This window comes from Colobus angolensis, unplaced genomic scaffold (assembly GCF_000951035.1).
Source record: "Colobus angolensis palliatus isolate OR3802 unplaced genomic scaffold, Cang.pa_1.0 Scaffold188, whole genome shotgun sequence".
NCBI lineage: Eukaryota > Metazoa > Chordata > Mammalia > Primates > Cercopithecidae > Colobus > Colobus angolensis.
The window spans coordinates 2,089,651-2,100,691 of record NW_012115021.1 but is presented as its reverse complement, the minus strand read 5'-3'; the positions used below and the strand labels follow the sequence as shown (position 1 = coordinate 2,100,691).

The window sequence follows — 11,041 nt, the reverse complement described above, 5'->3', positions numbered from 1 at the left end:
CTGACCTCGTGATCCGCCCGTCTCGGCCTCCCAAAGTGCTGGGATTACAGGCTTGAGCCACCGCGCCCGGCCCGACTTTCAGCCTTCTCTAAAGAAGACAGAATCCTTGCCCAGTATCTGGAGCAGTGACTTATGTTTCTGGGACAAGCAGGGAAAGGGTATTGTTCTGTTGTTCTTCACAAAGACATAAGGACATAAGATGCAAAGCAGGGTGGCAAGGGTGGTGGCGTGCTTGCAATCTTGATGTGTAGGAATATTTAGCCTGAAAATAGAGGGAGTCTGGTAGGGGGTGATGGCAGAAGGCCGCATATAAGGAGACAGAGAGCCAGGCTTGCTGTTTTCTAGCTTTGTGAATTGGGGTGAAATCACATCATCACTTGGAGCCAGTTTCTTCACCTACATTTGGAATGACTGACTGTGTGGCTCACCTCACTGGCTTATTTTGCATGGGGTCATTTGTGTGCAAATATGTTGAAAAATAGGGGATTATACATATTGTTATATATTACTTATAGATTATCTAAAGGACTTTCTGGCAGAAGAGGTATCAACTTATTGTTTTCTGCCTGAGAGAGCAAAACCAAGACCACTGGTAAGTGCCACCAGGGAGCTGAATGAACTTAATGGAAAAGCAGAACTGTAGAGCTTTATAAAATAGTTATTGGCTGCCTTGTAAGGTAATGAGATCCCCAGTAATAGAAGTATTCAAGCAGAAGTTAGATTATCTTTAGTTAAGGATAAGTCAGGTGGAGTTGAGGGTTGAAGAGGCTTCTACATTGGATGGGAAATTGAATGAAGAGATCTTCAAGATCTTTGGGGAGTCTAAGGCCTTGTGACCTACCACCAATAGGCTGCACAATCGGAAATGTCATGCCCACGTAGCAGTGAAGTTACAATGGGTTTTATACGTACATTCTCTCACTCTGCCCTCCTGAGCATACTGGCATACATGTCTGATATCTGGGAGGTACAAAGTAGAATGAGGCTGGCTGGGAGCTCAGGGACTGAGATTTTGGGCTCTTTACCACCAAGCTAATGTTTTCAATATATTGAGCACTTTCTGGCACCTTCTGTGCCAGCCCCAAATTCTAGTTCCTGGAGATACAAAGAGGATTCATGGTTCAGCCTTGAGGAATTTCATATTCATAACAAATCCAGAGGAAATATACAGGTGTCCTAGAAGGAGACTTGACAAAGTTGCTCTTCGGGCAGTGCACATGTAAGAGTATAAAGCTGTTTTAGAAACTTGCTGAATGTGATCTGCTTCATCATTTCCTCCTGCTCAAAAATCAAAACACTGGAGAAAAAGCAGAGGAAGTCCAGGCAACATACAGGCAAGCTTATACATACCCCAACCGACAATGCAGAATTTAAGGATGTATTTTCGGATGTAAGTATTAAATACTTTGACAAGGGCCAGGTACATATGGAATGCTTCTAGGCCCATCCATGTGAATGAGACCAGGAGAAAATAATGAAGAAATACAGCCACTGAAATGCAGATGCCTTGCATCTTATACAGAGCAATCCATGAGTCCAGGAGGAAGACCAGGTTCAGCAGAAGCAGAGCAGCACACAGCTGGATGAGGATTTTGGAAGGATAATCCCTCCGGATCTTTCTAAAAGGAAAGGATGAGAACAAGAATTAGCCTTCTACTCTGCCAACCTCCCATCTTTTTTTTTTGGTTTAAGATAAGCTCTGGCTCTGTCACCCGGGCTGGAGTGCAGTAATGCGATCTCAGGTCCCTGCAACCTCCGCCTCCCGGGCTCAAGCGATCTTGCCACCTCAGCCTCCGGAGTGGCTGGTACTACAGGTACTCATTACCACACCCTGCTAATTTTTTGTATTTTTTTTGTAGAGACAGGGTTTCGCCATGTTGTCCAGGCTGGTCTCAGACTCCTGGGCTCAAGCAATCTTGCTGCCTTGGCCTCCCAAAGTGTTGGAATTACAGAGGCATGAGTTACCACGCCTAGCAATAACCCTTATGTAAGCATATCTGTCAGGCTCTTTGAGTTTTAAGCAATTTATTTTTATTCTTTGGTAAATGTCTATATGCATAAATTTCCTCTCTTTGAGTGTGTGTTTATATGGGGGGGCGGGGCTTAAAACCAACAACAACAAAGGAAAAATCTAAACAGAATCGTCTGTGATAACCATGAGGAGAATTTGTGTCTGTATTTCTGTGGGATCTTTTACATGCTGACTGTTGGCCCAGACTTTTAAATAGTTTAAAGTAGACTCTACTGAGCACTCGCCCTGTTTCTCCCGAACTACTTTCAGAAGCATTGATGCTGCTTCTCATAGAGTCTGCCATACTGAGATCTTCAAAATTTAACCAAGATTCCCATATTATTGTATGTTATTAGGTAAAATGAGATCATGGAAAGAAGAGTTTATAGCTAAATGTAATAGCATAGGAGAAGTCAGCTAATTGATGACATGTTCATGTTTATGCATGCAAAATTAGATCCAGTGAAATCATTCTGAGTAATGGCTGGCCTTATGGTTATTTAGTCTCACCAATAATATTTCCAAAGGCTCACTAGAAGATCTGTAGTCACAGCTAGACCCTAACTTTGGCACTGAAAATAAATTTTTACATTTTCTGATCAGTGTCCAAAATCTAAATCCAAGAACCTACATATTGTTTCATTTCGTTAATGCAATAAAAATGCCTATGTCCTTCTTTTCCATTAGAATTTGTTGAAATTACCCCCAAAAAGCAACCAAAGGGACCTGTCTGGTAAGTCAAAAAGGAAAGGCTGTTTTTTAGAATGGCATTCTTACTGCAGAGCTACACTCACTGAGTGTCTATTTTTTTCAGCAAAGCTTTTACACCCTTATTTCTCTCCATCCCCACACCAGTTAATGTATTTAATCCTTTGTGTTTGCTCAGTATAATTTAGAAATATAATTTATTAAACATAGTTCTTATGCTGTACATGGTGCTGTGGTCTATTTTGGATTGTGAGTCTCTGGGGTTTGGGGCCTGCATCCCTCATTCATTTTACACTTTATGTCTATCAGGTACTGGGCGTCATTCTGGGGTACAAAGATGATTCTGACACAACCCCTGCCTTCAGGGAGTCCACAGACTAGTGTGAGGACACAAGCATATAAACCAAAAAGTCCCATAAAGTTGATACATAGGTGCTCCACTAGCTGGGTGTACAGGGTAAGGCAGGCCGAGGAAAGGGCTTAGTTAATAAATGTTGGCAATGGAGGTGAGTGCTGAGTCCTAAATCCAAATTTCCAGTTGTGGATACTCACTCAAAAGCTACGTAGGTTACAAGAGTCACTGACAGAAAAATTGATGAAAGCCCACAACCAATATATGTAATAAACGTCAGAGCCATCGTTTGAGCAGGCAGCACAGATGTCCTAGATAGGTCCTGGAAAATGAAATATTGCTTTTAATAATCAAATATTTTAAAATAAATACAAGACTTATGATTTATCAAGTATTCTAGGGATCCATTCATAGTCTATTCAACAAACCTATGAGGTAGGCACAATTATTACTCCTATCAGGTAAAGATAAGGAAACAGACGCAGAGAGGTTAAGTAACTTGCTCGAGGACACACAGAAAGTGGAGAAGCCAGGACTCCAATTCAGGTCTGGCACACTCCAAAGCCCACGTACTTGCTCACTGCATTATAGTGCAATGGAAAGGAACTGGACTAGGAGCCTAAAGACTGCGATTTAGCTCCTGCCTCTTACATTTCTTATTTCTATGACTGTGGGCAATTATCTAACAAGTGAGTCTTAATTCTGATTTTAATAAAATGACAATAGCAACTCCCCATTCTACCTATCTTGCAGGACTGTTGGGATGATTACATAAGAGCATTTATGTCAAAGTGTTTTGTAAAAATCTTAAAGTGCTTTGCAAACTAAACCATTTTTATTACTCATCCTAATCTGAATTCCTTAGTTCTCTTAATTATTTAAAAGAGAAAAACTTAAATGTAAAAAGAGAATGTGAAAAAATACTTGTCTTTCATGTTCAAGTATTTTCCTTCAGGTGCATTTGCTTATTAGAAGAGAAATCTCTCTTTTTTATTTTTTTGAGATAGCATCGCTCTCTGTTGCCCAGGCTGGAGTACAATGAGGTGATTCTGGCTCACTGCAACCTCCACCTCCCAGGATCAAGTGATTATCCTGCCTCAGCCTCCTGAGTAGCTGGGACTACAGGTGTGCACCACCACGCCCGGCTAATTTCATATTTTTAGTAGAGACGGAGTTTCACCATGTTGGCCAGGCTGGTCTCGAACTCCTGACCTCAAGTGATCCACCCACCTCAGCCTTCCAAAGTGCTGGGATTACAGGCGTGAGCCACCACGCCTGGCAAGGAGTAATCTCATTGGTATATAAATCAGCCACAATATCATATCTGCTGATCTGTCTAATCCATCAGATTAGACATTATAGTGTGATGCCCAGCTACCCCTCAGACCCAGAATTTAAGGCCATGTGGCACAGGCATTTTACCAGTAGAATGCCGAAGCTTGTTAGATGGCTACAGGTACAGATGGTTTCATTCAATCTCCTGTCTTTGACGGAGCAGCCATCGTCTGACCAGCCTCCTCTGCCACCTGTTGGCATTGGGAAAAGTATCTGTCCCATCAGCAAGGCCACAGCATCAGTGACTTCACACCCTCCCCAATTAACCCACTCAAGAGTTTGAAAAGGTTATGACTAGAACTTACCATTTCTGCCCAAGTCCCAAAAGACACATCTCACTGTTAACTCATCCTGTGGTAGAAAGATAAATCACAAATAATTAATTTAGTGAACTAAAACAAACAAACAAACAAACAAACAAACTGAAAGGTATTTGAAAAAAAAAAAAAAAACTGTGGTTTTTTTAATTTCAGAATCTTAGGCTTAATTTTTGGAAAGTTCTTATTTTATATGGTTCCTAGAAGCAAGTGAGCCCTAAATAGACCAGCATTTCTTAAGCTCATCAATCGTGCATAGGAATCAATTTGGGGCCTTGTGAAAATGCACATTCTGACTCAGTGGGTCTGGGTTGGGGCCTGAGACTCTGCATTTCTAGCAAACTCTCAGGTGATGCTGATGATGCGTGTCTGTGGACCACACTGTGAGTAGTGAGGTCATAGATGATGCTTAGTGTGGACTGAGCTGAGAATCAGACCTGCAGCCACAGATCCACACACACCGATATCTGATATTTCACAGTTGTTAAGAGCTTGCTTTTGCACTGATTCTTCCTGGAAATTTAGTGGTCAATTTTTTTTTTTTTTTTTTTTTTTTTTTGAGACAGGGTCTCACTTTGTCACCCAAGCTGGAATGCAGTGGCCCAAACACAGCTCACTGCAGCCTTGAGCTCCCGGGCTTGTGATCCTCCCACCTCAGCCCTCCAAGTAGCTGGAACTACAGGCACTTGCCACCACGCCCAGCTAATTTTTGTATCTTTTGCAGAGATGGGGTTTTGCCATGTTGCCCAAGCTGGTCTCGAACTCCTGAGCTCAGACAATCTGCCTGCCTCAGCCTCTCAAAGTGCTGGGATGACAGTGTGAACCACCGCACCTGCCCTGGTCAATTATTAAGTGTGTTAAAACCCAATGCAGAGGTGTGATTCTATCCTACACACTACTCCAACGGAGCTGAAGCTTCTTTCTGCCTGATCTGCCTTTTGCCGGCCATGCCTTACAAGCATAGTTTGTACAAGGTGTTCTTGGTCAATGACCAGATGGCACCGGCCTCTCCCTACCTGGCTCGGGTTGACGTGCTTTAATGTGACTGTCACGTTTCTTGTCAAGTTCCTGACGGTCAGGTTTGCAACACTCGATGATATGACGTAGCTGATCAGAGAGAGGTTCTCCAGGGAAGGATCCTGGCACATGAAGATGGCAAGGGTCAATGAGATATTGTCAGAGTTTTAGAGCTAGAAGGAGCACTAAGGAATATTCTGTCCACGTTGTTTATCTTACAATGTAGGTCAGAAATCGAGGAACAAGGAGGAAAGTGACTTTCCCAAGGGATCACAATGAGAGAAACAGAGCTCGTTCTACGATACAATGCTCTAACTACTGACCTAAACTGCACAGACTGACACAACAGGATTTTGTGAATCTTTAAAAGGAACATAGCATTAAGCCATTTAAGCTGTGTTTCCCCAAGCAAGTCACTTAACCTCTCTCTGCGCCTCCATGGCTTCATCTGTAAAATGGGATAATAATAGTTCCTTCCTCTCAGGGTTGCTGAGAGGATTAGAGTTAACATTTGTAACTGCTTAGGATAGTGCTTGGCAATTAGTAAATATAAATACTACGTAACTGTCAGTTACTGTTATTTATCATCACCAGTATCATTAGGCTGTGTTTTAAAATGAACTGCAACATTTCGGCAATTCATTTGACTTACAGCAGCCTTAAGAATATTCGAGCACTAAAAGAAATGAAATGCCCTCGTCTCCAAATAAAACCCAAGCCAAAAGCAGTGAGCAGCAGTTTTACCTGAAACAAGGCAGGTGTTTCAAAGAAATTGAACTGAACCCTGGAAGCTAGCTCCATGTCATTAGCTGGTAAATTATTCATCAGCGATGAAGGAAGAGTAATTGTGCCAATACTGTTCTCAGGAGCTTGGGTTTCCAGAGAAACCTGAAAATCAAGTGGAAGATAAGAATAAATATCTGGAGCTAGTATAATGAGACGGAAAACACACCTATTAGGTTGGTGCAAAAGTAATTGCAGTATTTGCCATTTTTTTTTTTTTTTTTTAAGGTAAAAACCACAGTTACTTTTGCACCAGCCTAATAGTTAAGACACAGGGTTCTGTGAGGACCTGACCTGCAGCATCTCTATGTAAAATAGCTTCTACTTCTATTCCTCTGGTTGCTACTAAATTAAAGAAAGGAAGTGCAGGCCGGGCACGGTGGCTCACGCCTGTAATCCCAACACTTTGGGAAGCCGAGTTGGGCAGATCACCTGAGGTCAGGAGTTTGAGACCAGCCTGGCCAACATGGCGAAACCCCATCTCTACTAAAAATATAAAAATTAGCAGGGTGTGGTGGCAGGCACCTGTCATCCTAGCTACTTCGCAGGCTGAGGGAGGGGAATATCTTGAACCCAGGAGGCGGAGGCTGCAGTGAGCCAAGATCGCACCACTGCACTCAACCCAGGGCGACAGAGCGAGACTCCATCTCAAAAAAAAAGGGGGAAGGAAAAAAAAAAAAAAAGAAAGGAAGTGTAGTAAGGACAGGAGGCCCCAAGAAGGAAAGGAAACATTTTAAGGATGCATAGAAATAGCTGAAAAGTGCAAGATGACTGCAGATCCCAGGGAGACTGTAGCAGCAGACACACCAAGTTAGTGTCAAGTCCTCACAGAACCATGTGCACTGCACTTGTAAAGGGAAGACTGTGAAAATTAAAAAGGGAGACTTGGTTTCCTTGGGTGTTTGCAGTCCCCAGTCCCTCTAAATAGGTGGACAGAAAACACTAGAAACAGGAATGATATTCAGCACCACTATATACAGCAGTGTAGTTCTAACACTTGTTATAATATTGAAATGTGATGATAAGTAGCTGACACCCCTGCCTACTCTTCCAACTGCCTAGAACCCTCTGCTGGATACCACCCATGCCAGCTTCCAAAATTCAGCTGCTAAAGGGTTAACGCAGGGTATAACAGGGATCTCTGACATCCTGCACCAGCCAAGACCAATGTCTTCTTTTTTTTTTGAGACGGAATATTACCTGTTGCCCAGGCTGGAGTGCAGTGGTGCAATCTTAGCTCACTGCAACCTCCGCGTCCTGAGTTCAAGCCATTCTCCTGCCTCAGCCTCCTGAGTAGTTGGGATTACAAGTGCATGCCACCACGCCCGGCTAATTTTTGTATTTTTAGTAAAGACGGGGTTTCACCGTGTTGTTCAGGCTGGTCTTGAACTCCTGACCTCCAGTGATCCACCTGCCTTGGCCTCCCAAAGTGCTGGGATTACAGGTGTGAGCCACTGCGCCCGGCTTGATTCTGTGGTGCCTCTCTGTTCTAGATGTCAAATATTTTGAATATCACCCCAGACTATAAGCAGTAATTGCCTCAATCATGAAATACAACAGGGACTACAATCACACATAAGAGAATGTTTTTTCCTGACATCAATTACAACGTACCTGAAGATTTGCAGGGTCTTGGGCCACAAAGGTAGTTGTGTTGAAACTACTGGCATTCACTCTGATCACGGCCAGAGCCAAAGAAGGGGAGGTTAGACTTATGGTCTTGTTTGAAAAGTTCAGCTGTAGGCCAATGTCATCCACTACTTTCAGCAATCTGTAAAGAAAGGTGGGCAGTTTGTTTGTTTGTTTGTTTGTTTAGAGACGGAGTCTCGCTCTGTTGCCAGGCTGGAGTACAGTGGCATGATCTCGGCTCACTGCAACCTCTGCCTCCTGGGTTCAAGCAATTCTCCTACCTTAGCCTCCCGAGTAGCTGGGACTACAGATGCACACCACCATGCCTAGCTAATTGTTTGTATTTTAGTAGAGACGGGGTTTCACCATGTTGGCCAGGATGGTCTTGATCTCCTGACCTCGTGATCCACCCGCCTCAGCCTCCCAAAGTGTTGGGTGCAGTGGTGCCATCTTGGCTCACTGCAACCTCCACCTCCTGGGTTCAAGCGATTCTCCTGCTTCAGCCTCCTGAGTAGCTGGGACTACAGACACGCATCATCACACCTGGCTAGTTTTTGTATTTTTAATAGAGACAGGGTTTCACCATGTTAGCCAGGCTGGTCTCAAACCCCTGACCTCAAGCGATCTGCCCGCCTCAGCCTTCCAAAGTGCTGGGATTACAGGCATGAGCCACAGTGTGCAGCCTCAAGGTTGGCAGTGTAGATTTGGCAGGCCTGCTCTGTCTCCTCATTCTAAGCAGAATATAGAGTAGCAACCTGAGAAACCATGATGTACCTGGTATTTGGGAGTAAAAGACTTGGTGATATTAATCATGTGAGCAGCATCTTTGTCTTTGGAGGGTCCCCTCTCACCACCACTTCAGTTTGCTAAGTTGTACCTTTGAGCCAGAGGGGCCAGCATGTCGGGCGGGGAATGAAGAAGTTTGCTGACTTGGTTTATCATTTCTCCTGCAAGGTTAGGCTCCAGGCTGCCGAAGGACAGAGCCTTCTCCATCTGCGACACTTGGTTCTCAAGATCAGAAATACTGCTGGTGTTGACGATGTCTGTATCAAAGAGCCAAATAGTGTTATGAACACACAATGGAAAACCCACTAATAAAGATAAATGTACATAGACCCTGTGATATGGCAAACTCACCCCTGGGCATTTGCCCCAGATAAATGAAAACATATGTCTTAGGAAGACTTGTTCATGAGTGTTTACAGTGGCCTTTTTCATAATAGTCCCAAACTAGAAACAACCCAAATGCCCATCAACTGGAGAATGAATCAACAAACTGTGGTACCTCCATCCAGTGAAATATTATTCCATGATAAAAATGAATTAACTTTAAATACACGCAACGGCATGGGTGGATCTCCAATTTGCCAATGCATTATGTGAAGTGAAAGAAGCCAAACTCAAAAGGCCACATACTGAGTCTCTTCATATGATATTCTAGAGAAATCCAAAAAACTATAGGGAAAGAGATCAGTGGTGGCCAGGGGCTGGGGTGAGGGGCTAGGTTTTGACTTTGAAGGGACACAAGGGAACTTTGGGAGTAGTGGGAAACTTATATATCTTGATTATGATGGTGGTTATGTGACTGTGGGTGTTTCCAACTGCACAGAACTGCAAAAATTTGATTTAACCATAAAATTGGATACATTTTACTGTATGTAAATTATACTTCAATAAATCTAACTAAAAAATATAAAGCACATCAGTGTATTTAGTATATACTTATATAAGCACAAGTATGCTTGTATTTAATTTATATCATGTGTACAGGATTTTATGTGGATTGCTGGAAGCTCCTTTGTGAAAAAGAGAGTATTATGGGCCAGGCACGGTGACTCATGCCTGTAATCCCAGCACTTTGGGAGGCTGAGGCAGGTGGATCACCTGAGGTCAGGAGTTCGAGACCAGCCTGACCAACATGGGGGAATCCTGTCTCTACTAAAAATATTTTAAAAAGTAGCCGGGTGTGGTGGCATGTGCCTGTAGTCCCAGTTACTCGAGAGGCTGAGGCACGAGAATCACTTGAACCCAGGAGGCAGAGGAGCCGAAATTGCGCCACTGCACTCCAGCCTGGGTGACAGAGTGAGACTCTCTCTCTCTCAAAAAAAAGAATATTATGAAATCCATAGCTGGACTATCACCTGTAAGTCTGCTTTTTAATAGTGTTTTTAATAGGGAAACAATGATACAAACCTGTCTTTAACAACAGACAACTCTTAATTTCACCACTTAACATCCTATTATTTTGCCTATTCCGGTCAAATCTTTATGCATGTGTATTTACACTGTTATAAACATGGTGTGCAAACTATTTGTTGTTGGGCTATTTTCACCTCACATCAAGACTTGTAAATGCCCCCAAGTTTCTGTATATTTCTGTTTCTGTTCTAATGACTTACATGGTCACATAATAGTCATTGTGTTAGAGTAGCATATCTTATTTAATCATTCCTGTCTTTTGGAACCATTAAGTTTATTCTAATTTGTAGCTCCTGGGTAACACCTCAACCTGTATCTTTTATGCATATGTCACTTTGCTTCTTGTTGCCCCAGGAATACACAGGCACCAGAGGCCACCTTGATAGTGTTTTGTGTAGTCTGTTAGGCTGAGTCTAAGGATCGTTGGGAATTAGCTTTGGGAAGGTGGGCATCTTAGGCCCAGGCTAATGAACTTCAATTTTACTTTATTCTTCATCAGTCATTTGGACCTTCCTTTGACTAGAGCCCCAATGATTTTCTAATTTGGCCGAAAATATTTATATTTATAAAAAATTATTGGCTGGGCACAGTGGTTCACACCTATAATCCCAACACTTTTGGAGGTTGAGGTGGGAGGATCACTTGAGCCCAGGAGTTTAAAACCAGCCTAGGCAACATAGCAAGACCCCA

At 43.0% G+C, this 11,041-nt stretch overlaps 1 protein-coding gene across 9 annotated transcripts in view; it reads right to left on the bottom strand.

Annotated features, from left to right (window-relative positions):
- ADGRG2 (adhesion G protein-coupled receptor G2) overlaps positions 1-11,041 on the bottom strand; it is a 94,950-nt gene that overhangs the window by 13,388 nt on the left and 70,521 nt on the right. For all 9 annotated transcript variants that reach the window (XM_011940205.1, XM_011940203.1, XM_011940213.1 and 6 more), the window contains 8 exons: positions 9,030-9,195; positions 8,138-8,294; positions 6,485-6,628; positions 5,740-5,862; positions 4,712-4,757; positions 4,494-4,597; positions 3,272-3,393; positions 1,351-1,619 (listed from right to left, as the gene is read on the bottom strand). In XM_011940205.1, coding sequence (XP_011795595.1) covers positions 1,351-1,619; positions 3,272-3,393; positions 4,494-4,597; positions 4,712-4,757; positions 5,740-5,862; positions 6,485-6,628; positions 8,138-8,294; positions 9,030-9,195 — 1,131 coding nt within the window. The remainder of the gene's footprint in view (positions 1-1,350; positions 1,620-3,271; positions 3,394-4,493; positions 4,598-4,711; positions 4,758-5,739; positions 5,863-6,484; positions 6,629-8,137; positions 8,295-9,029; positions 9,196-11,041) is intronic.